Here is a 27,215-nt window from a genome sequence, read left to right as displayed (position 1 = left end):
GTTGAATTATTTATGAGAAAGCATGAGGGGTCAGAGAGATAGTGTCGCCCATTTCGATAGTTCAAGCTTTCAAGTTTATTTTTTTATGGAAAAGGGGTGGGGATATAGGACAGAGGGAGAATAAAAGAAAACATATTTAAAAAAATATTTGGGCCTACATTACCCCGGAGAAGTTAAAATGACATCCGTTTTTGGTCGTCTAGTCGACGTGAAATTGATGACAACTAGCCCCCATATAAAAGATAACTTGGCGCCATCCCAGATAAAATCCATCATCAACCCCCTAAAAATATGTTTAAAGGTGATATGTCAGAGTGGCTTGCCGTAAACGCGTTTTCTCTCAATGCCGACGGTGGCGGGCGGTGTGCAAAGAAGATCATGCCTACGTAGGACATGTCTGGAGGTGTCTTTCCAAGGACCATTCTTCGTATCGCTCAAATCGGCTTTGTGAAACAGTTGAGCGATATCTCGTTCTTACGTAGAATGGTTCCACGAAAGACCATTTCATGCAACAGGCCCCTGGCTAACGACACTGCGGCCGGCCAAGCATGGAGCGAGCTGAGTGAGTCTGCCCAGTCTGAGCAAGAACTAAGTCCCATGGAGCGCTGGCGCTCCCTGGGACAAGCAATTAAGAACATGATTAATGAATTACTTACGTGAAAATAGTGATCAGTCGATTAAAATTTTCAGGATAAATCTCAGTCATATGTTTGATGAGGTGAGGTGAGAAAAACCCAAAAGCATCAGATAAAAGGTAACACACAAATGTGAACTCCAGTCCAATCATATGTCAGGATCTCGTCATCAGCATAATTAACGGTACGCATCTGCACCTCTCCTGTGTACGGTTCTCTGTGTATTGATTTTGTAAACAATCTGTCAGTCTCTGCGCTATTGCACGTGGCGCCTTCAACCATCGATTGCGTAATCGACTCCCTGGATTAACTGGTTGTAAGTAGAATTAGAATAACCGTTTCTTGAATAAATTTTGGTTATGGTTTTAAGCATTGAAAGTCAGATTACATTTTATACTATAATTCACTCTTTACTTATCAAAATGGCTGTGAAATTTCAAATAATTACAGGCATGAAACCTCGTTTTGAACGTGATGTAGTCCCATCCATTCTTTATTTTGTAATTGTATTCACTAGCAGCCGTAGACCAAAAGCTTCTTGGTTGTTCAGCTGAACTCCGTTGGCTTCTCTCACCAAATACAGAGACCGAAGTTCTAGCGCGATCTGTACAGGGAACTCAATGGCCATATGTTTATGTACTTAAGATCGGATAAAACGGGGAAGTAAATTTGCGCGACAGCCGAGATAAGTCACTGTTTTTGTTCCTTTTAACTTGATTTTTCTCTGTTTTTTGGTAATTAATGTCAAGAGGGAATATTAATTTGCATTTTGGTCGCGTTGATTTTCTAAATTTTTATTCATTAAAGACAAAAATTGGAGAGCCCCGACGGGGGGATTTTGCATTGCAAGTCCCCTAATGGTGGGAGCACGATAGCGAGCCGTCTGTGTACGAGGAGAAAATTTGAAAAAATATGTTAAAAAAACTCCTCGAAACAGATGGCTGCCAGCTGTCAATAGCAGCCTTGGCTAGCCAGAGAGTAAAAATCCTTAACTGACGTAAGGTTACTCTCAATGAAGCCAGGTATTTACTCATTCAATGAATAAGGTTATGATATAACCTTGTTCTCAGTTACATCTCCATGTGTACTAGCAAAATAAAATGGCAATGTTTGGATTATTTTCTCTTTTTCTAGTAGTATGGGACAAATGCTTGACTTTCTTACATTGTCACTTTTCATTACAGCTATTCATAACTTGGCTCTTATGTAAATTTAATTCTTTAAATTCTTTTTCCTTAATTAAAAATAGAGATTGAAAAATGAAAATTTTCTTGCCATATTACTATTACTTTCCACCATTAGAGGGCGTACACAAAAATATGCCAAAAATTCAAGTTTTTGAGCGCTGCAAAAATTATTCCAACATTACTAATGAAAAATAAATTGCAACTGTATGGAAATTGGAAATTTTGGTCACAGAAGTGATATTTTAATGATTTTTTAAAGTGCGTGCTATGTACAGCATTGGCATACCATAGTCCTACCTGTACTATCTCCACAGGCAGGATGGTAGCAGTGAATGAGTGGTATTACTATTCACGTGCGTGTAGGCCGCCAAAACCTGAAAATTTCACCCCCGAGATTTCTACTTTCCTTCTAACAGATCTAGCCCTAAATCATGTACATGGGATAAAACTTCATTCCCGACATTTCTACGCATTTGTTATTTTTAAACAAGAATTCATAAAAAAATTGAAAAATATTGTGAAAAGACGGAAGAGATTTGCCCGATGTTTACGCCGCCATCTTGTTTCCTATTGTTCTTCGCCAACGTTACAGGACGCACGCGTCTGTCTATGACGGTATATGTCAGAATATGTTTTTTCTTGCATGTTTTTCATATTTTAGATCATGGGGAAAAGTGCAAGAAAGAACAAGGAGAAGAAGAAAGACTTCCAGAAGGTCAAGCTCAAGGTTGGAAAGAAGTTGGCCAAGGCGGACAATGTGACGGATACCACATTCAAGTCCCGTTCTATTCAAATCAGAGAACAATTAAAGGCATCAGCAAATGATGGAGATCAACCTGTCACACCCAGAAAACAAAACATTCAAGTACGGTTTCTTCTTTTTACATTTTTGCTACACAAATCACGCAACATTGCTCAGGACCACGTCTTGCAAAGAGTTACAATTGATCCAATCAACCACAACTATGAAAGGCCAGCAATGTCAACACCTAAATACAGGTTGTTCAAAATATTTTCTCGATATGATGTATAACATACATTCATCGTTCTCTTGAAGATTAGTGTGATTCTCTTTGTTTGCTCAGGAGATTGTGCAAATTTCTTGTTGGAGAAAATTAGGGTATGTATGGATTTCCATACAATTTAGATTGATTGGATTAATTGTATAGTGAGTGATTGTATTACCGACCGGCCTTGTATTACCGAACGCGCGCATCAGATGCGTCAGAAAATAATTAAATACGCTCAAACCTTTGCAACTTCCTTCCAAAGGGAACTTAAATAGAAAAATTATCAAAAATTATCAAAAACACAATTTCGAAGTCTTTATATACTCAAAACAATAAAGAATGGTCAAAATAGCTCATCAGTGACTTTGTTGTTTTCCCAACTTTTCCCATAGAAAACACACGTTCGGTAATACGATACCTTTTCAAGTGACCAAAATATTTCACTTTCGAAGAGGGTTCCGATTGGAAGCTGATGTCGTAAAAAGGAAAAACAATTTGGGCAAAATTTCTGCATATTTATATTTTGTAGGTATTTGTGTATTTATGGTGAAAGTTTGGTGAATTTTATTGGAATAATGTGTTTGATATGATCAAATTCATGAAAAGTGTTCGGTAATACGATCCACTACCATACATGTAACTCTCTGTAAGATGGGGCCCAGTATTCCCTAGGCATGATAAACAGGTTGTTTACCTTAATGTCATTGCCTCCAAAGAAATTAAAAAAAAGAATAGTTATTAATATCAGTAATTTAAGCAAAGACTAAAAAGCATCTTAACTCTCCGTGCCATCAACATCTGCACACTTCCTGCCCGGTTGGCTCCCACTGTGGGGCGTTGGCAGTACACCCAAAGAAGAAGAGTGTATAAGGGATGCAGGGTATCTTTTATTTTTTAAAGAGAGAATTTTTTATTTCCCATCATAATAAATTTTTAACACAAATTATTATTGAGAGATTTGTAATTTCAGTACTTTATTTAACAAATGAATATTTTTGAGTTTCCAGGAATTACAAGATCCGTGTATTTCATTTGCAAATATGTATATATATTTTTGTCTCAATCCTTAACATTGAGCAGCTTGAATGATTTTAAAACAGAAAATGCAATTCTTTGGTTTCTGTAATAAAGGGAAGGGTGTCAAAAGTGAGTATTCAATTTCAAAGCAAGCTTTCAGAAAGCAGAATATTTAAATAAAATTCATGACATGCAGGGAAACTTGACGGGATTGGTTAATCATATTCTGCTGAATTCTATCATTTCAACAGATTAACAACTTTTGCAAGAAATTATACCATCACCATGCATATAATTCAAAAGATTTGAACCACAGAAATTATGTATTGAAAAAATTTTATCATATATAGTGCTATCCACATCTTTTCTTTTGTGTTTTATTCATTTTGTGTTATTAGGAACTTCTTTGTCAAGTGAACCACTACAACTCTTCGGTACGCAGCAATGCCATTCAAGGAATCAAAACCCTGCTCACGACCAACCCATCCCTCATCCCGGAACACCTCCCTGCCCTCATCCCCACCCTCTCCACCATCATGACCGACAAGGAGGGGGCGGTGCGTCAGGCAGGTACCACCCTCTTACGAGTTGTCATGGATACGCTTGCATCTCAGCAGATGTCGCCATTCTTTCCTACGATCTGCATGCATCTGTGCTGTGCGATGACGCATATCCAAGAGGACGTCCAGCTTGATTCCTTGTCTGTCATGGAAACTGTTCTCCAACACTACCCAGGTAATTATTTGCGAGAACATTTACAAAGATACAGAATATGAATTTTGTCTTGTATAGCTGCTCTGCATGCTTTTCTCAAACTTCATCTTGGTCATCCTTAATTTAATATTCAATGATGTTGTAGTGATGTGGGTTTTTTGTAGACTAGATTAAAATTTGTTCTTCTCTCCATGCATTTCTCACTCCATCTTTCTCCAATAGAAATTTATCTTGATTATTCTTAATCTGAAATTAAAATATGTTGTAGAGATTCTTTTTGGTGGATTAAAATTTGTTCTTCCTTCTCTCCATGTTTATCCATATTTTCATCCTTCTCTACATCCTTCTTTACTCTTCTCCTTTAACCTTTATCCTCACCTACTTGCTGCTTTCTTCCCTCTTATCCTCGTCCCGGTTCTTCCCTTTCCTTTCTTTCTCTTTTCTGCTTCCTACTCCTCCCCTGCCCCTCCTTCTTGACATTCTCTTCCTCCATCTTCCATTTCTCCTACCTCCCCTCTATGAAATACTTTCTTTCCCCCTTTTCTTCTCCCTCTTTCTATTTCTTACTCCATGTTCTTCCCCACTTCTCAATGCATGCCATGTTTGGTTACTTGTCTGATGTAGGTAAGCGAATCAACATACAAGACGAGATGAGTCAATCCATTTCTTCTTTCTTTCAGGTTTGATTGCTCCCCATTGTAAGGAGCTCCTGACAAATTTCATTCATCTCATCTCCCAGCAGAGGAACAAACTTGGTAGCTCTAGTAGCCTCAAAGTCAACCCCAGTGGCAAGCTTGCCGGGCAGAAATGGAGACTAAAGGTTTGACAGATACTTTGATTTGTTTCTTGGTCATCTATTTTCTATTCTAAGTAATATTTATTGGTTTAATGGGGTGTGGAATAAAGAGTTCTTTTTATGAGGGGTTTGTTAACTTTATCAGCAACTTGATGGGTAACTACCAAAGCATTGGTGCATTCCAGTTGTAATTGTGCTCGGAAAGAATAAATATTTTTTAAAGCCTCGACTTACTTTGAGGTCCAGCAAACTAAGTGCAGTGACTTTATTTGTTTCCTTGACATTTGGCTCGGTATGATTCTGATGACTGTGTATTGCTATTGTGTAAAAGTAACTCAATGGATGTTTTATGTCACTAGGTTAGAAGGCTCCGTTAAATGCCCTGTTAAATTTGTGGAGCATTGTGGCCCAGTGGAATAGTCTCGGGACTTTGAAACAGGGTCGTGGGTTCGAATCCCAGCCATGGCGTAATTTCCTTTGGCAAGAAATTTATCCATATTGTGCTGCACTCAACCCAGGTGAGGTGAATGGGTACCTGGCAGGAATTTATTCCTTGAAATGCGTGTGCACTGTAATCTTAGTAATTACGACTGCCAAGCTACAGCTGGGGTAATAATTTCCAAGTCCTTTGGAAGCACATAGAGTCATTATTCATAATTGTGATATGCGCTATACAAGAACTGTTATTGTTTATTGTTATTAATGCAGGGTTGGGTGACACTTGTTTTTCTGTCCAATAAACCTCTGATAAAGCAGATTGTTTGTCTTTCGATGTCTTGACGATGTTTGTCTTCACTCAATGACACAATGCTTTCTAGTTAACAGCATTTTAAAGCAGGGATTTGGAAATTAAAAGGAAATGTAACAAAAATTCTAACCTCCCCAAAATTACTTTTACTTTACACATGTTGGACATCATCTTTCTATAAAATTGCATTATTTTGACTAAAAGAAATAACACTATTTTCATGAATCCTTTTATAGGTCCTCCAAATGCTACAGAAATTTCTTGATGTCATGAGGGAGTCAAAAGAAAAGGTGTTTTTACCAGACAGGAGTAACATACATCACACTATCAAGGTCAAGTCTGAGGGAGGCAAACCAACATATGCTCCCATCTTGAAAGCTAACGGAGCATTCAGCGGCAGACCAAAACCATTTATCTTAAGGTTTGTGAAGATTCACTCACTACTGAGGTTTTTAATGTACTGTGAAAGAGAAGTGTGACAGTAAAATGGATTCTTTCTTGTCAATGGCCCATATTCTGAAGTCAGGTTTAACTTAGACCACGGTCTAACTCTATACTAATATTATGGGAAGCCAAGAAATCAAAACTTAAGTTTATATTTTATATTTCTTATGTGTAGTATTTTGTTTCCTTTTGCTTTCATAATGAAGAAAATACTTCAGTTATCATTCCCAGACAACTATGAACAATTTGGGTGTCAGATGAGTTAATAAACTGAATGTTTACTGTTAGGGATTTATGCTCCAATTGGCTTTCCATACTTAACCACAACTTTACACCTGAGTTTAAGTTAAACCCGACTTTAGAATACGGGCCAATGTGTTTAATTATGCTTTGTGTTTAATAGCGTGCGAGGAAGAAGTTGAGAGGGAGAGAAAGAGAGTATGAGAGTGAAAAGAAAAGGATGATATGTGAAGAGGAGGTGGAAATGAGATAAGGAGCTGGGGTAAGGATGACATTAATGCTAATAATGTTGACTCTGCACACTTTAACACTTGCAATAAAGGAGACTGATATTATTTGTGCGGGTGTTGATTCCCCTAAAAAAGTGGTGTAGCGGTTCTGACTCTCGCCCTGTAATCAGAGGGTCGCGTGTTCGAAACTATGGTCTAGCGTCCTTTGGCAAGGCGTCAATCCACAATTTGCCACTCTCCACCCAGGTGTTAAATGGGTACCCGGTAGGATGCAAAAAACCTATGTAGTATGCCTAGCAATTGATTATTGGAACTCTTGTTGGAATGCTCCCCAGGGAGTGGAGAAGGTGCATACATTGTATGCGGGCATGCAAGGATCCGATGACTGGGGTAATAATATTTTTATAGAGACGTCGTTCTGATGTGTAAAGCACTATTTTTTAATGCAGATTATTATTATTAAATATTGAGAACTAAGTAAGTCTGCTGAAAATAAATGTTTTTTTTAAATGTCCAAGATATGGATGGTGAAGCTCAAAAATAAGGTTTGGATCTTGATTTCATATAATATTATATTCATTTGATATTTCATACCACCTTCCTGTATGCCAGAAATGACCAATCAGCATCAAGCCTTGGTGTTGACTTCCTGTCTGATCCCGACGCTATACTGGACGTGGCGAAGACCTTGATCCCACTCCTCCTTCAATGCTGGGGAGAGGTCAATCTTCCTGCGAAGGTCAAGGGTCAGGGAGGGGTCACCATCGGTCAGAAGGAGGAGGAGACGTTAGGATGTGTGCTAGCCATCTTACAGACTGTCTGGGTGATCTTAGACAGAGCTTGTGGTGAAAAAGGCAATCTTAGTGTAAGTTTATATTGTGCTCGTTTCTATCAGAAGCCACTGACTTCTATATTCTGTATTTTCCCATAGACTTTGTACATTAGCCACAGTCACTTGTTTGATGTTTGTCTGGTCCCAACAGCAATGGCCATCCTGTTGATTACTATATCTGTAATCCTCAAAAGCTCTGTAAAGAAATTATCTGATTCCAGTAGAAGGAAAGAAGGCCCATCCTATTCAACTATGCCAATTTGAGTATTTTTTTCTGGTAATTTCTAACTGGGAGCTTAACTTTGTGTGATAAATGATATGCATTGACTTAGCGGTGAATATTTATAAATTTGTAATGTATTGTATGCATGTATATGTTTTTCTTAGTTTGGAAAAGATTTGAAAACGTAATTCTGTTTTGAGTTCAGTCACTTTGGAAAGCACTTGTATAATACCTAGAAAAAGGGTAGTATGTCTTTTAACATTCCGCTAAATTAATTTCTCTTTGACAGGCTCTGGATGAGCTGAGGAAGACATACCAACGCAAAATTGGACAGCAGTTCCAGCAAGGGTTTCCATACGCACTCCACCAGCATGCCTATACCTCCAACAAGAAGGGTAATAGCAAGCCCCCCATGGGGTCATCTGGAGCCACGCCCATCAACCTGTCTGCTTGTAACCTTGTATTGAGTATCTTGGTTGCCGAGGGTAACAAGCCACGCCCATGGATGGGCATGGTGAGGGAGTTCGTGGAGGATGTGTTGAGAGAAGAAGATGGGGAGTATCCCTTGGGTCAGAAGGAGCAAGAAGTCTTGATGGATGTTGTACAGCGGATGATGGGCAATCCAGCAGACGATGAGAGTAAGATTATGATAACAATATTATTTGGACATTATGTCAAACTCCCGTTTGGAGAAAGACCGCAGTTCAGATTGCGAACTGCGGTTCTAGACCCCAATTTTCATTTTAAAATCTCAATAGCATTTCCAAGCCCCGATATAACCTTCTTGGCCGGGTAATCCCCATTGTCTCAATTTCACCTCCACAGGCCAGTAAATGAGCGTTAGCCAAGGACGAAATGATAAACAACAGCTGTGCTATTACGTAAGACTTCTCTGCCTGTAGTAGGTCCTTCGGAATGAAATTATTGTATTTGATATTTAATCACGTTTTCAAAGGCATATTGTATTCAGAAATCCAATGTTAGTCCATTTTCAATTTCAAACGAAGAAAATCGACCTTGAAATAAACAAAGTAAGTGAATAAAATGACAGCATGCTTTGCAGGGACCGCGCTCGGGCTGTTGTGTTATCTTTGGACTGAGGTCAAGAAACAGGTGTTTTGATACTTACATATTATTGCTTGCTTTGGCCAGTGGGTTTGTCGTACTTGGAGAAGAGAATTGATGGAGGAAAATTGGAGTAAAGTGTTCTCAAATGGAGGTTTTCGTCATGGATTTATGTATTCTTTTTCCCAGGGGATACAAAGAGCAAGTATCATTACCCCAATGGTAGGTAGCTCGAGCTTCATCAGCATTTCTCAATTCATTCAAGGAAGGAATCAATCCTACTAGAGAAGCTGTTATGATACAAATAATACATCTCATGGAAGTGTTTGAAAGAATTACACTCACAGGGTACACCTGAGGAATAGCAGAGGGCGTTTTGATTGTATCAAAGGAACAGGTGGCGGATGTAAAATGTGTGAAGTGCTCTCCAGATCAATCAGAAATATTGGGGTGGGAGGCATATATTTACTCTTGCTAGAAACTGTTATTAATTTCCATGTTTAATTCTATCAATATAAAATACAACCACAGTAATGAAATAGTTTTTGAAAAGCTTTTTAATTGATGGATATATATATATATATATACATGTATATATATACCGTAAGTAACGGTGTATTAACCGCACCTTTTCTCGGCGGGGTAGAAGCAAAAGTCGGGGGTGCGGTTTATACACGGTGACGGGTCTGAGCCAGCCCGCCGTAACCCCTCCCATACATGTACGATGTCTGCCAGTTCACAACACATCGAGTGGCCGGGCGTAGCCGCCCAGGCAATGTCGTTTAGAGGGGTATGAGCCACGGGTAATGGGAAGCGATTATTGCAATATATTTAAATGTTGTCCATAACAAACGCACCCACCTTCATGACACTAATTTTGACTTTATTCTCGATTCAAAGTAGTGAAGTTCCCTGGCTAATTTAAAAGAGACGCCAAGCATACTCGGTAATATTTTGTCACCGCTGAGCGAGAGCTAGAGTTGAGTGAGCTTGGAAGATTGCGTTGTAATGTGGTTATAGTGCGACTTAAGCTGGCGCTATTCAAAGTCCCGTTTCGCGCCAGCTTTTTTTTTTCCTTCCTGTTTGCTTTTCATAAGATACCATGTAGTCAGGCAGCATATGTCATGATTTACCGGCTACTTCGACAAATTGGCTAAGTCTGATTTTTCACTTTTATGTGATTGGTGACATCACAAGGAACAACTTTCAACTTGGTGACAAATTTCTAATGGTCATCTTGACCATGTGAGGGGTCAAAATGTGGTCAATAGGGGTCAATTTTTGGAATTGCCCTGATTGTGTCGAGTTATACATCGAATTGTTTGTCTGGTTATACTGAACAAAAAAGTGTACACAATCATATACTCTTGACCTCCCGTTAAAAAGTTATGACCGGAAATAGCAAAAGGTCAACGAACTTTCGTTGCATTGTATATATGGCAAATTACACTGAGGGTGTTAAGAAAGCTATTTTTCGGTTTTTTTTTTCTTTTTTGTGCATGTTTGTACTTTTTTTATTTTCAATTTTAATAAGTTCACCTTCAGAGGTCCTTATCAAGAAGATATTAGGGTCAAGACAAGGTCAGGGAAAGGTCAAAGGTCAACATGTAGCTAAAATACACTAAAAGCGACTAGAATCCTAGAAGTCTCATTTTTCTTTATTTTGAGAAGTCTGTATCTAAGACATTGAATATATTAAGGGGCTAAAGGAGGTTTGGATCGAGGATGATATGATAAGTTGGGCTCCAATTGCTCCTTAATTAATTCAAATGTGTGGTGGATATATTATTTCTGACAAAGAGGCAACATCATGCAAGCATGCGTATTGTAGTCATGTATGTCAATTATGCTGATGTGATAAATTCTGACCATTTCGATCTCTGGAGTCAAGAAGGACTACACAATATCTGGTGCTGTGCTGTTCTGAGCTAATCATCGGGGCCGTTTTGCATAATTGTAAAGAGAAATTTATAGATTTCGCGCATACTTTTGGTCAATTATTATGTATCTTTCAGTAAAGAAAAATGCAATTTTTCACAATTTCTGGGGGCAGCTGCCACCCCCGCCCGCTGCGGCATGGCCGTGGTTTACTTCAATGACATTTGTGATTATTCTTTCTGGCACCAGGTAGTTCACCAAGTACACGACAAAAGAAAAATCAGCATCTATGCATATCACTATCGTGAGAACAGGTATTAAGTTTAGATTCACGTTGTATGCTCTGGAAAAAAACTTGATAAACACTTGATAAAATAGTAGGCCTAAAGCCGTGTTAATGACAGCACAATCAGAAATATTGTGCAGTCTTTTTTGGCTCCAGAAATTGAGTAATGGTTAGAATACATCGCATCAGCATAATGGACATGACTAACGACTACAATGAGCATGCCTGCAAAATGTTGTCTCTTAGAAATAATATAACCGTCACTCGTTCCAATTAATCAAGGAAGAATTGGAGCCCAACTTATCGTATCATCCTCAATCCTAACCTCATTATCTTAATCGTTAAATTAAATAAGATGTTAATAGGCATCTTTCTTTGGAGTTGGGAGCACTGATCAATCGATGTGTTTATTAGCAAAGTATTACACATTATACCCCAGGACATTACAATATTTTCTGTTGATTAAAATATTCTGTACAAAGCAAATGGATGAAATGTTTCTTTACATATCAAAGACCGGTAAATTGGAAATGAAAAGAACTTGAATTGAATTCCTAAATCAAGAAACTCGGAAAGAGCTGGTTGCACTTATAACATCATGAAGATGATACGATTTTCATAGGTTTTGTCAAGTCGTTTCAAGGTATTCCTGCAATAAACCATAATACCACACTAAACTATTCGACGTATATCACTGTTCATCTATTTTGTTCCTAAATGAGCACATTTAACCCCTTTTTACCTAATGGATGATGTCTTCTTAGAGACTTTTCAAAATGAAGAACCTACTTCTAAGATTCAAACCGCTTTTAGTGTATTTTGGATACCAATGAAAATTTGTTGACCTTTTGACCTTTCCCTGACCTTGTCTTGACCCTTAATATCTTCTGGATAATGACCTCTGAAGATGAACTTATTAAAATAAAAATAAAAAAGCACACACATGCAAAAAAGAAAAAAAACACACGAAAACATTAGCTTTTTATCACCTTCAGTGTAATTTGCCATATAATATACAATGTAACGAAAGTTCGTTGACCTCTTGACATTTCCGGTCATAACTTTTTAATGGGAGGTCAAGAGTATATGATTGTGTACACTTTTTTGTTCAGTATAACCAGACAAACAATTTGATGTATGACTCAATACAACCGGGGCAATTCCAAGAATTGACCCCTATTGACCCCATTTTGACCCCTCACATGGTCAAGATGACCATTAGAAATTTGTCACCAAGTTGAAAGTTGTTCCTTGTGATGTCACCAATCACATAAAAGTGAAAAATCAGACTTAGCCAACTTTTCGAAGTAGATGACATATGCTGCCTGACTAATGTAAACTACGCACGAGAGAGACGGCACGAAGCCGTAAAAAACAATTGGAAAAAATGCCAATTTCTTTGTTTCTTGAACCTTCCTATAATCCCGTATCCAAAATTCATGCTAAGACATCAAATTTCTGAAAGTGATTGTGAGATTGTGATGCAAGAAATGTGAATGTTTCTTCCTCCTACGCTGGGAAGACACAGATCATAATTTGATAAGATGTACTGGCATGACTTGTACTGTATCGTAGTTTGCAATGTAATGGCAGTGCTGTGTGTGTAGTATGTGTACACTGACTGTGAGGTGAGCGAGTGTGTAAGTTGCCAATTTTGTCGGGACCGTTCTTTCTTTCTAACATTTGTAGATGAATTGATCAAGAACAGCATATTTCTGCATACCGGTAATCTCTTTGGATACTTTGAAATCTTAAAAACTTAGATTTTGTTTCTTTGTACCTCAAATATGCATGTAAATTTTTTTTTTTTTTTTTTTTTAGTCCAAAGTTGGGGGTGCGGTTAATACACGGGTGCGGTTAATACACCGTTACTTACAGTATATATGGATGTTAGATAAACATGTTTTTTCTTCAATTCAAAATGAATTGTTTGAGTAAATTACTGCAAATCTCATCCAAATGACAATAATTCATAGCATATCAATATTAAAAACACTTGTGTAATATAAATTATATTTCCTTTTAATCATTCTATTTTTTATCATTGTAGCCATTAAGAGCCTTGAAGATGCCCTGTTTGTGTATTACAGGAGAGCCCATCCTCTATCACAGCAGAAGCTAAGAGCTCTGAAAGGTTTAAGATCAGTCTGTCTGGATAGAGCAAGGCCGGATTATGATAACGTGTAAGTATTCTTTTTCATTACATTTTAATTATTGGTTCAATTTATTTCACAAAATGGAATAAATTCAAAGCTGCAATACAAGAAAACCTAACACAAAGTAAAAATGGTTTGGAGACATGAAGATTCAAGATTTTGTAGCTACAGCTTCCTACAAGTTGATAAGTAAATATTGATCAGGATAAAGAATCATTTAAGATTAAAGTGATCATTACACTCTTCTGATTTAAACAATTCTCATTTTTGTGCCTGAAAATTGGCTAATCATTTGGCTTATGGCTTAAAAATTCCATTCCAAAAGTTTCAAAGTATCATATCTACAGGAACTATAATAATTGGGGGTTGGTTTCACTGACTGTGTATACAGTGAATCTGTGCAACACAACATAGTAACTCTAGATGAACACAGCATGACCTACATACATTGTGTCAAGGTGCACTGAATGTACAGTACAGCTAATAATAGGGTGTGTATAGGAGATACACACAGCACAAGGCAGTCATCACAGCCAACAGACTTTTTGAATTCGAGAAAACTGGGCATATTAAAGCTAAATGCGTCTTACAGATGGTTCTAAAAAATAAATTAGAGTTTTTCATCCTATATTATGGTCTTTTTCACATTTTTAGGACGAATACAAGCACTCATACTCATGTTTCATCTTTGTTTGCGAATGTTTAAAATCAGGTGCTCACTGTGTGACACAATCCCTCTAATAATCATGCAAATAACCTATAAGCACCTCACTGGTCAGTATTTGTAGATGTAAGTAATGTTAAAAGTAAGATGGTAGGTTTTTTTAATTCATAAAATGTGCTTATGAAAGGGGGCCTTCACCCTACAAGCTCTGCTTTTTAGTTGGTCTCCTTCTCTTTCGATTTCATAGTATTATAGAAATGATTTAAATGTTATATTTTGTAAATATGTATATTGAACTCTCATTGTAAATTTAAAAAGATTGAAAGAGAAAATGAATGAATTTAAATGAATGGCATTGATTATTTCTCATCTGAACATTAACCATTAAAATCGATGTACAGATCTGAGAAGCTGCCAACGTTCTTTGATAGCCTGGGTATGCTGATAGAGGAAGCCAGGTCTAGCCCACTAGGTATCTCCCAGGAGGCCCTTCATACTCTGCTGGTTGCTGCATCCAGAGGTCATATCCAAGCAGTTCAGTGTATGGAAAAACACTTGCCACAATGGCTTTGTAAGTTATGATAACATAAAAAGAGAATATATTTCACTAAAAAAAAAAAATCATGATATAGATGTATATTCTTTTAATCTATAAGTTGAATGAGGTTTGTGGAGGGGTATAACCCTGGTGTAGTGGTTCACCTGAACCCCCCCCCCATCATTGGGAGGAGATACCTGTGGGTCATGACGATTCAGTTTGCTTCTTGCCTCCAAGGACAGGTAATACCAAACAAATAATGATAATGATGTTGTAAGTTTGCCCTCTTCATGACTTTTTTATGTATGCCTGACACCAAAAGCTTAAAATATTACTTTTGTGTACATATTCCTCTGAGGATAATATTCACTAGAATTACTTATTACTCCCGGAATATTTTAAAAGCCAATATCTTTATCTATATGTAAGTGTATGTGCTAATGAGAATGAAAACTAGTATAGCTATGTCTGTTTTTTTTTATTAGCTCCTGACAATGCTTTGATGGACAGTTTAGATGAATCAACTCAACGTCGTCTGTTAGAATGTCTTTACTATCTCCCGTCCTTGAACTCATCTATTATGAAGGAGCTTACCAGATACTGCTGCAAGACAAACTCAGATGTGAACCTACCTGTCTATATCATCGCAAATAGGTACGTGGCAGACACAGCCATGGTCCTGTTACTGTAGCTGCAACAATATAATTACAATATAAAAATATTTGGATATTGGAAATTTAATGAATAGACAATATTAGGGCCAATGTTGTGTTGCTTACATGTTTCATAATCAAAATATAATTGAGGTTTTAATTTGATTTAGATGAGATATCTGCCTTGAAAATGAAACCGTTTAGCAAAATTTGGACTAAAAATACTACTTTTGATATTTTGTTTTCTTTACATTGTCAATTTAAGGTATTTACCATTCTTTTTGCTGTTTTATTTTTCAGATGCTTTGATAATGTGTTTGGAACCTGTGGGAGACCTCCTTTGTCACATACTGACTTCATTGACTTTGTATTTGATGTGTCCATGGGTAAGCTAAAGCAGAAAAAAAATTGCTTTTTGTCTCGACGTTTATTTGCAAACGATTATATTTCTGTGTGTCAGGATAAAAAATCATTGATGATTTTGTTATAAATCTTTGGCCAAAGCTGCCTTCTTTAAAATTTATACCTGCATTCCAGCATTTGCCATCAGACTTAGCTTAATTCTTTAAAGGTCAAGACCACCCCAGAAAATTGTTGATTTGAATTGATAGAGAAAAATCAAACAAACATATGCTGCAAATTCATTGAAATCGGATGTAAAATAAGAAAGTTATGACATTTTTAAGTTTCGCTTATTTTTCACAAAACATTTCAATGTGCAACTCAGCGATATGCAAATGAGAGAGTCAATGATGTCCATCACTCACTATTTCTTTTGTTTTTTATTGTTTGAATAATACAATTTTTCAATTTTTACAGATTTGACAATAAGGACCAACTTAACTTAACCATGAACTGTTAAAATAATGGTAATTGCATGTGTTCAGGGAGAAATAAAACTTTGTTTCACTTGACAAGGAGGAGAAAATAAGAATATTTCAAAGAAATAGTGAGTGGGTGACGTCATCAGTCTGCCACTTTGCACACCGAGCAGGATGTACATATAACTGTTTTGTGAAATAAAGCAAAACTTTAAAATGTCATAACTTTCTTATTTTACATCCGATTTTGATGAAATTCTCAGTGTTTTGCTTGTTGGATTTTTCTTCTTTTTTTCAAATCAACTTCTTGTTGGGGTGGACTTGTCCTTTAAGAAGTGGATTTGGGATTTGTAAACAATGAATGGAGAATACATGTTTATGGAGTGATAATGTGAAGTTGTAATGCATTGGTTTTGCATAATCACAAGTCTCAACCAGTCAAACTATCTGCATTATGATTGGGGGAGGGGTTAGGGGGCTTGTCTGTGCATATTTCACTTGCAAATTGACAAATTTTCCTGTATGTGTGCACAAGGGGAAAAAAATTACTGAGCAGTATCAACTTTAACGTACAGGTTGACATTGATTAGCCTTTGTCTTTGTTTAGGTACATCAAGTGAAGACTTGTCATCTCTTACATACAAGATGAAATCATCAGAGGAGAAGTCAGAATCCCTTCATCCCTTCTATCATATCATCCATGGCAACAGAGAGGTGGAACTTCTGCGGAGAGCTCATGCTGTAAATAAGGTCAGGAACTTTTAAATGGCCTGTTTATGCCACTCACCATAGGTGATTGGCAAAGAGCCAAAGACATAAAAAAAACTTCAGGTCGTCCATCTTCCCAGGTTTGTTGTTCTGATAACTATGAAATAACTGTTGTATGGATCATTTGCCAGCTTTGGTCAGGCTGCATGTAGGGAATGGAAATGATCTGAGTAGATACGAGGGTTAGCAGGTCAAAGGTGAAAGATTACAGAGGCCATTGCATACATGCATAGTAGTACACATGTGGTTTATCTTTTGAAAAATTGTTGGGTATGTTCAAATTAAAAATGAAGCTATTGAGTTGCACTTTATAAGAGAAGGGGAAAAGGCAAATTTCATTTTGTTACTGCCAAACCCATAAGTCTTGTGGCATGCCAAAGGAATTCTAAATTGAACATCATTGTTTCATGTAGTCAGTCTGCTTTAAGGGTAATTAAATAAGGTGAGAATAGATTCACCCAGAATGAATCAGAATTTTTAGGACTTAGTATGAATTATTAGATATTAGGATTGAACAATTGCAGAGATGCCAAGTTCAAAGACCAGCTATGCGTGAGATTTTCTGTGAATCTGAGTGAGATCACAGACATTGTGTACAATGTATATGGGGATAGGCTGTGATAATTGCGTGAGACAGAGATTTGAGGGGATGAACAAGAGTCCAAAATGCTTGAGTCTCACGCATAATGCGTGAGACTTGGTAGCTCTGCAATTGAATATTCTGTTTAAAGATATTGCTGTACACAGTAATTTCAAGTTGTCATTTTTACTTGTTGCCTCCGGGAACCAGTAAGCCCTTGTACAAATCCTATGGGAATTCTGAAAACACAATGCGGTAGTCAACAGGTCAATATCATATATCTCTATTTACTCTCTGTTATGTAGATTGCAATGCAAGTTTACAAGAGGCACCCTGATCCGGTAAAGGCCATGACAAGGGTTCTTGATCTCATTCAGGAAGCATTGGTATGTATGAGTTTGGAGAAATTTGAACATAATGATTATCAATAATTATTATTTTAATAAAAAACCATGAAGATACGTAAGATTTATACAGTGCACTTCCATTTGAATTAGATACTCATTGGCCCGTATGCTGAAGTCGAGTTTAACTTAAACTCAGGTTTAAAGTTGTGGTTTAAGTATGGATAGCAAATTGTTACATAAATCACTAACAGTAGAATATTTCAACTCATTTGGCTCTCAAATCATTCATATTTGTCTACACTACAAAAACTCTGGTGTTGATTTAACACCAGCCCAGAATCTATATATGTCCACACCAGAGAAGTATTGAAACAACACCAGTTTGGAATCAAACCAATGCTGTTTTAATACTAATTGGTGTTGTATAAACACCTATCAGGTGGGTGTTTCAAAAAGCTGTTCGTAAGTTAAGAGCGACTTTAAGAACGACTGGTGATCCCTTCTTGTGGTAAATGGTATATTCATTGGCGATGGTTTAGCATGTAAAAAATGATCACCAGTCGTTCTTTAAGTCGCTCTTAACCTACGAAAAGCTTTATGAAACGGCCCCCTGGTGTTAAAACAAAATGAAACTGGTGTTGTTTAACACTTCTCTGGTGTGGACATATATAGATTCCGGGCTGGTGTTAAATCAACACCGGAGTTTTTGCAATGTAGGAAGTATAAGAAGATGATTGTCTTCACCACAGCAAACATAAGAAATATACAACATGATAAAAAAATGACACTTTTGGCTTTCCATAATTTCAGCACAGAGTTAGACCATGGTCTAACTTAAACTTGACTTCAGAATACAGGCCAATGTCTTTAAAATATAATTGGGGATGGGAATGCAAAGTTGTGAAGTCATTTTTTTTTTCAATTGCACAAAGAATGTGAATTCAGGGGCCTGTTTCTGCAAGGAGTGTGTCAAAATGATTTCAACAGAAATATGACGCATTATAGATGATGTGGATCATCATCGTCACAAAAAAAGAAATATGATAAAGTGCAAGTCCAAAATATGAGCCAGAGATTGGTTGAAAATCAAAATCCAATTGATTTCTGGAGTTGTGTTTGATTGCAACTCTTTCTATAAAATATTGCCTAGCCGTATGTTAAAAATTGTCTGTGAATTTGTAAGCAAACTGTAGACCTTTATAACATTTAGATTTATAGTATCATTGTGTAACAAGGTATCTGTCCTGTCTTTTGTCCCATGAATGCATTATTTGATATCAAATTATCTTTGAACAGCATAATTTCATACCTGCCTTTTTCTTTTCTTATAAATATCTCTCTGTGCAGAAGACTTTCCGATATCTTCCTTTATCTACAGTGTTAAGCTTCCTAGAACATGCCATGCTTCAAAGGTACATGTTAGAAAAATCATCCTCAAAGTCACCCTCATCATCATCATTGGGACTCCAAAGTGTGCCACCACCAGGAGAAACATCATTGGACAGTATGCTTGGAACGTTAGCATTCTCATTATTGTATGACGCCTTGAGAAGAAATGCTGCTGATTTGCCGAGAGAGGAGGAAGAATACAATATGGAGCTACGGAGACTGGCCGTAGATCATGTGACCTCGTTAAGAGACGAGTCAGTCGGATCATTAATAGATTGTGCACTCACTGTATGCAAAGGTATCGTAGATTTGTCATTTAGTGTTGATATTGATATTCTGAAAGTTAATTCTAAGAAAGGTCAATAAAACAAGTTCTTATGGTCCTACATATGCATGTAGTGTCTGAAGTAGTTTTCCCATTAGCATTTTCATAATAGGATAATTTAAACATGAACCCAACACCTTTTCCTCCTCTCTTCTAGACTTTTCTATTTCTTTCTTGATTATTGCTCGAGTCCACGCAGTTCGAAGCCCATAAAAATTGGCCAAAATGGATTTTGAGATTTTCATCAAGTTTGAAACCCAAGCCTGATAATTGATAAAATGATGCATCATTTATCAGAATTGATTAACAAAGCATCGAAAGTCAAAGACAATGTGCAATGCATACTATAACACTGTTTGAATACCATAACAGTAAAATGAGGTTTCATGTTGGAGATAATTGAAGTATAATATTGTTGTTTAACATTGAAAAGTGAAGAGGAACATTTTTTGGGGGGAGGGGCATGATTATGATAAGACTGCATGATCAAAATGGAACCACCGACTGTTTAAAAGTAGTTTTAGACGATGTTATTGACAGTGAGTTTTGCATTTTTGGCTTTGAAATGTTTTTCAGTTCATTTCATCACTCCTTTTTTCTTTTCTTTAAGCTCACTCAGATGACCGTCATGTTAGCAGCATCATAGTTCATCTTCTACAGAATGGGAATGTTAGGAGAAGTATACAAATACATGTCAACAAACTCCTTGAATTAGTACATCTTATTGAGGTAAATCATCCGCAGAATATTTTATACATTAAAGGAATCATGGCCAGTCTTTGCCATGCCTGGGCCCCGTCTTAAAGAGACATCATTGACCCGATCAACCACAACTATAGAAAGCCAGCAACGTCAACAACTAAACTGCCTTCTTGTTCAAAATGTTTTCCAGATATGTTTATTAATACATTCATTGCTTTCTCAAATATTCAGTGTGCTCCTCCTCTTTTTTTTTACGAAGGACGTTGTGCCAATTTTCTGTAGTAGTAATTATGACATAGATGAATTTCCATATTAGCTGAGGTTGATGGGATCAATTATAACTCTTTGTTGGGGCTCAGGTATCCCTCTTAGCTATTTATAGTGGCTTTCCTCCATTCCCAATTTATCATGTGTGAAAAAGGAGGGTTCGGAAAGAAACAATACTGAGCAAGAATCCTGCTGAAAAAAGTGGCTCAGAATTTTGTGGAGGTGCCTACCTTGAAGATAGTAAATTGAGAACTTTATCATTGTGAAAATATTGTTGTTGTTGCTGTTGTCATTAATGTCTTCATAATTTCTTTATACTGTGCTCTTCCCCAATATACCCAACGGGGTTGCGTTCAAGTAAAAACATTACAAATCTTAAATCAACAAACAGTTTCAAAAAATCAACAAACAGTTTCAAAGATGGGTTTTCAATGCTTATTTGTAAATGGTTACTGATGACATTGAAACCGTTCTCTGAACAATTGCCAAGCTTTGTGTTATGTAGCCTTGAAATTGTCACTGTTTTGCATTCATTTCATTTGTATTACAGGAGAATTTAGGAGCTCCAAACGAATGTAGATGGCTTGCTGAGCTGAAATATGAAGTCCAACTGCTAGTCAAGGATGTCCAATCAGATACATGAAACCTTTAACAGGGTTCTCAGCCCATCAGGGAAATCAGAGCAAATTATTTTACTTTTTCCAGTCAGGGAAAAATCAGGGAATTTGATAATAATTATCTCAAATCAGAAAAAAAAATTGCCTCATATGAGGGAAAAATCAGGGAATTTTGATCAGCCCCAAAGTCAAAAGCACGGTAGTCAGTCAGACTCTGTTAAATTTTGTTGCATATCAAAACAACATCCATCGAATGACTAGATATGGTGGTACTAATTAGTTTTACATTATTGTTTTTATACTGAAAATACACGTAATTCACTGCAACAACTTAGAAAACATGCGAAACTGGGAATGGGTTTATATATTTATCAGGGAATTTTTAAACTTCATCAGGGAAAAAAAATGGAAATTTCATTTTCTTGAAAAGCTAGGAACCCTGTTTAAAGAGAGTGCTGCAAGGATAACAGCATAAGATAATGCTGTGTTTCTACATAGGACCGAAGTCATGAACGATTTGTATCAAAGGACATTCATCCAGATGCATAATAAGAGCTTTTGTTTTTAACGATGGATGCTTCCATGATGAAATTGATGATTGAACCATCTGCGTATGCATTTACTCCGAGGTTTCTCCAGTCTTCCTCTCAGAATAACATGACTACTGAATAAACATGACCACAAAATCGGGGTAAATTTTTCGAAATCTCAACTCTAGTATGTTCTCATCTGAATGTTCAAGAGGTCAAATGAAATATGAATGCAAGCTTACTCTATAAATATATAATGGGTTAGTCTATCCTTTGATGTTACAAAGTAGCTTAATTTTTAATTGAAAGCTGGAGACATGATATTCCTTTGATCTTTTTATTTTAGTGTAATGGAAAGATGAATATTTTATTGAAAAGGATTTTAATACTATAACCTATTATCTAGGTCGAGGATACAGCCATCGTCTTTGCTTTTAAACCGAATGCTAGCAATTCATGTCCAGTACGTCTGATAGGGCAAGACTCTGTGTTCATATGGTTGATTACCATTCAGTGAAGGTTTTCTCACAGCAGACATATTGCTCTATGTTTAGCTTAACAGCAAAGACAATAGCTGCAGCCTACATGTACATACATGTAATAGGCTAGTAATCATGCACATGACATTCAAGGCATTTGAGAATGAAAGAGATGGAATGTATTGTGTAGTACACTGGACATTTTGAATAAAAATTCACTTCCATTTTGTTAATGAAGAAGAATGGCAGAAGGCCATTCCAGTAGGGCCTACATATCTTTATTTGGGCAACACCATGGATCGTTCTAAATGAAAAAAAGACGAGATCAAGTCCTGTAACACAGATACTTAGGGAATATTGGATGGCCTTGAGTGGGATGCAAAGAAATATTGTACGAGCTGAAGAACAATATTGGATGAGTCGCGGACGAATCCAACACAGTATTCTCCATTGAGTAACAATATTTCTACGCATCCCACGAAAATTGGTCATCCAAAATTCTTATCATTATTTAGATACCCCCACAAAGCTAAACATAAAGGATGCAAAGAAATGTCTTTAATAACCATCATTAATGGCAATCCTGTAAATTATGAGCATGGCACCCGAGTATTGTCATTTAAAAAAAAGAAATCAAGATGCGCTAGTGTATAGTGCAAGCGCATTTGAATTCAATAAATTGACGCTCCTTGACCACACCTGGTAACTAATACGCAATGCAATTTCATTTAGATGTAACAATAGCTTCATGCGCACAATCATTTATTAACCAATGACAATCTTGTGGGCGGGGAAAAATATTCATTTCGTCCAATATTTTCAATATTGGTTTTCATAGGCATGCACGTTAAATATTAGTTTTAATATTTTGTCTCTTTGAAGCAACCTCGCAAGACGTCAAAAATATATGCGCCTCTAAAACCCTTCATCTAAATAATAATTGTGAATATTTACTGGTGTCAAACAGCAAGTCTAATTGATCAGTTGTGGATACCTTGAACAATCAGTTCATGAATAGTCGTTATTTTTGTGATACAGAGCACAGGATATTGGCTCAGGCAACCATAACAAAGTAGCTATTCCCTTCTTTTTGTCCGTTATTTTTACTTAAATAATATGGTGCAGTGGCATCTCCTCATTGTTATGTCCTTCGGTCCCAATACCATTCTAATACTCTAGCAACTTAAAGGGATGGTCCAGGCTGGAGATATTTATCTCAATAAAGTAAATTTCACAAAGCAAAATGCTGAAAATTCCATCAAAATCGCATAACAAATAAAGTTCTTGAATCTTAAAGATTTGCATTATTCCGGTGAAACAGTTCTAGGCATGTCTTTATGAATAATCATTAGGTAGGCTGATGATGTCATATCCCCACTTGTTCTTTTGTATTTTATTATATGAAATTAGGTTTATTCAAAAATTTTCTAGCAAGAACGAAAACAATCAGAATGAAAACTCATTAGTGCATTAGTTATTTATTGCTGCAACTTATTTCATCATAATGGAGACACATTAACACATGTATGAAAAAATGAAATATTTATGATTTCATGCAACAACATGAGAAAACGGAAAGTGGGGATGTGCCATCATCAGCCCACCTAATGAATATTCATGATGATGTGCATATAACTGTTTTCACAAAATATTGATAAAGTTTAAATCTCAATAACTTCGTTATTTGTGATCCAATTTTGATGAGACTTTCAGCATATTGCTCTGTGAATTTTACTCTATTTATCAGAGATGCTAACTGATAGCTCAAAAAAATCCTGAAAACCCAGGCCGGGGGTCCAGGGGCCCGCCCAGGCCCCTGGCGGGGTCAAGGGCGAAGCCCCCTGAAGCTGGAACGTTTTCTTATTCTTTAGAGGGCTGAAATCATTAATCTACAGTAGTACATAACAAATAATTAATGACATAATAAACTTCATATCATAGGCAAGAAAGGTGCTCAAAAAAAAAAAAAATCATGTAACCCGTACTCATTACGGTACGGGTTAACCTGCTGCGGGTTAATATGCTGCGGCCAATGGGTGCGACTCGGGACGGGTGTATGTAGCAGCTGGGGTGCCCTTTTTCACTCACTGTACTCATCAACAAGACAATCCTATACTATTGAAAATCCATAAATCACAATTTCTATCAAAATGATGGATAGTTCACACATATGAATTGATGAATACGCACCAGTCCACGCCGATTAGCTGAAATCCCGCGGCAGACAACCAATCACTCACGCAGCAGCAGGCAATTGCAGCCACACCGGGCCGTGCTTCGAGCAGTTCTACCGGGCGATCGCCCGACTGGGATAGCGCTGACACCCGTATCCCTGCAGGGTATAGGGCGGCGTTTGCAACTGCTACAATGTATTGCTCGCGCGTACCGTGCAAGTACAGTACCAGCTAAACTTCATGCTGCGCACAACGCTAATAATTTTCCGTCTGCGCAAATTGGCCATCCAAAATTGAAATTGCGCTCTCCGTAGCGAACTCCGTGACAAGATTTGGAGGGGAAATTTTTACGGATTTCACTTTGACAATCGATTTTTTTTTCCGGAATATTTTTCAGCAAAGGAAAAAATCCGGAATTCCGGAAAAATCCGGAAAATTAGCAACTCTGATTTATATAGATATAAATATTTTCACCCCGGACCATCCCTTTAAGAACTATTTGACGGATCACTTCCAAACCTGGTTCAAGTAATGTGGATGTGGGCCGTTGAGAATTCATCTAGTAATCGAGACAGGGCCTCGCTTGAATGATTAGAAAAACAAACATTTTCACTTAATTTGAGGGGATGCAATATTACTAGAAAGTGGAAGCATAATAAAGTGGATTTTTCCCCCTCAATGATTTGATGCCAGTCATACAACAAATAAATACAGGTAGTCATGTGATCAATGCCGAGAGAAATGTCATTTATTGAACATACTTGCATGAAAAATACTTAGTATCTTTCCTTGTATTTATACACATGTAAACACTGAACATTTGTTTACATATTCATATTTACATACAAAAATTATCACTTCATAATCCTATTATACATAGGATAATTACGTATAATAATAAAATTCATTTTAAAAATAAAAAAGCTATACCATCTATTTTATCTTTCTTTGTTTTTGTGCACTATTTGGATTTTTGGTAACACTTACATTGAGCATTGGCTTCTAGAATGGGATGTGGTTTGACTGAATTTCCCACAAAATTATTTGTGTTTAAGATGAATGTGAATACTAATTAGGTGGGATTGAGTGTGTTTTGTTTTGAACTGAAGCCAAAGGCTTCCATTGACGTGCTCATTTTAATACATTCTTGGATTACTGTAAGCTTCAAGGAGGTTCCAAAAATTTCAAAGGTTTTTCCCTATCTAACTATTAAAATGCATTCAGGGACAGTGTTAACCATGATTCTGTTTCATTCGGCCTTATTTTACAGCACAAAACTTTTAGTAGGTTATAACAGTAACTTGTATCTAAAGCCATTGATAACACATTCTCTGAAACTTTACCCTAGCTTTATTCAGCAATGCCATAATGACATATCAAGAATGCAAAGTGAACTCTCACTGAAATCATCCTTTTTAACAAGCTTCATAAATACAAGTACATCATTAGGAAATATAAACATTCATAATTCTAGTCGAATTTCATACAATAGATAAATAAATTTCATGAGCTAGTGTCTGAAACCAAATCATTGTGTCGGTGCAGAAACGCCCTTGCGCAATGCCTTTATGTGTGCTACTAAGGGCGTTTCTGCGCGCATGCAATGCGCGCAGTGTGGTGCTAAGGCCGTTCCTGCACTGACATGATGAAATAGTCAAACAGATATGACCTATGTAGCTGTACATGTATACCAGTCATCCTTGCTCCAATAGAGAGCAGATACAGATCAAACGATAGCTATGGTCACCAAAACTAACAAGCAAATGATGATAGTTTATCATGGAGCAGTCTAGGGTGGAGTTTCATCAAGCTCTAATTAAAGGGAAAGTTCACCCTGAGGAATAGATTGTTGTAAAAATAGCAGAAAAAATAGAGGTGACAAAATACCGGTGAAGGTTTGAGGAAAGCCCATCAAAAATTAGGAAAGTTATTAGAATTTAAAGTTTTTTATTTGTGATGTCATATACGACCAGCATCGCCATATCTATATACTGATGGTTCAATAAAAACTTTTTGTTTAATTTTCTGAGAAAATGGCATTTAATTGATTTTTACCACTGGATATGTGGGAAAGCTGCTTGCATATGATGTCAAAAATAACAAAACTTAACATTCTAATAACTCTATTCTTTGGTAGATTTCCCTCAAACCTTCTTCAATGTTATTTGTATGTTTTCTGCTACTTTTACAATAAAATTATTGTCAGGATGAACTTTCCCTTTAATGACTTTACGCATATATGACTGGTAACCCTTCTTGTCCTTTAATCATATTCCTGTTATAATTCTCAAAAGCACTATTTGTAATCTGATTTGTAAATAAAAATTCTCAATTCAAACTATCATCTCAATAGGGAATGTTACTATTTTTTCAAGTTTGAATACAGTTAAATGAAATATCAGAGCAGAAAATTTGGGGAATCTTATTTAGCCCAACAAAGGGTCCCCAGTGGGATAGGCTTCATGAATACTGCCACAGTTGCTTTAAACAGATTATTCATAGCTACTTTGCCATCCATGATACAAAATTTCCACGGAACCATTAAATTTGATCAGTTTCAGCTCAAGATTATTACACTATTGCAATTGACTGCGAATTTGTCGCAATTACCAATTTCACATCATTTTGATGGCAAATAGTCCTCTGAAGACATGGAAATTAATACCTAATGAACTAAAAGGTAATTCTCAGAAAAGCATTACAATGTCCAAACTATGCTTTGGCCTGTATCGTCGTAATCCTGTATGATTTCTGCTAGATTTTTTTTTTGGAACGGATGGCTGGCCATTCACCACACATGTTCTTGATGGCCAGTCATGATTTAGCTTGAAATGTTAACAGTTATTGGTTTATATTTTCAAGCTAAATCATGACTGGCCATCAAATATCAAAATATAAAC

General features: G+C 36.7%; 1 protein-coding gene across 2 annotated transcripts; it reads left to right on the top strand.

The window, feature by feature from the left end:
* The first annotated feature begins 626 nt into the window (after positions 1-626).
* Positions 627-21,253, top strand: LOC121425860 (testis-expressed protein 10-like). 2 transcript variants are annotated; one of them, XM_041621942.1, is made up of 16 exons: positions 627-951; positions 2,484-2,687; positions 4,248-4,584; positions 5,244-5,383; positions 6,344-6,528; positions 7,634-7,886; positions 8,366-8,714; positions 13,356-13,488; positions 14,527-14,696; positions 15,149-15,317; positions 15,617-15,702; positions 16,745-16,887; positions 17,791-17,871; positions 19,183-19,519; positions 20,157-20,275; positions 21,066-21,253. In XM_041621942.1, the coding sequence occupies exons 2-16, from the start codon at positions 2,487-2,489 to the stop codon at positions 21,156-21,158; spliced, it is 2,796 nt and encodes a 931-aa protein (XP_041477876.1). In that variant the 5' UTR covers positions 627-951; positions 2,484-2,486; the 3' UTR covers positions 21,159-21,253. The 2 variants fall into 2 exon arrangements, with proteins under 2 accessions (XP_041477876.1, XP_041477875.1); XM_041621941.1 differs by having other exon boundaries at positions 19,180-19,519.
* Positions 21,254-27,215: the final 5,962 nt, after the last annotated feature.

This window comes from Lytechinus variegatus, chromosome 13 (assembly GCF_018143015.1).
Source record: "Lytechinus variegatus isolate NC3 chromosome 13, Lvar_3.0, whole genome shotgun sequence".
Classification (NCBI taxonomy): Eukaryota; Metazoa; Echinodermata; class Echinoidea; order Temnopleuroida; family Toxopneustidae; genus Lytechinus; species Lytechinus variegatus.
Note: the sequence above shows the minus strand (reverse complement) of the source record. Positions and strands in the feature narration are given on the sequence as shown.

Coding starts and splice junctions, on each gene's coding strand:
- LOC121425860 (XM_041621941.1), top strand. CDS start 2,487: ATGGGGAAAAGTGCAAGAAAGAACAAGGAGAAGAAGAAAGACTTCCAG. Junction 2,688..4,247: donor CCAGAAAACAAAACATTCAA/GTACGGTTTCTT, acceptor TTGTGTTATTAG/GAACTTCTTTGTCAAGTGAA. Junction 7,887..8,365: donor GTGAAAAAGGCAATCTTAGT/GTAAGTTTATAT, acceptor TCTCTTTGACAG/GCTCTGGATGAGCTGAGGAA.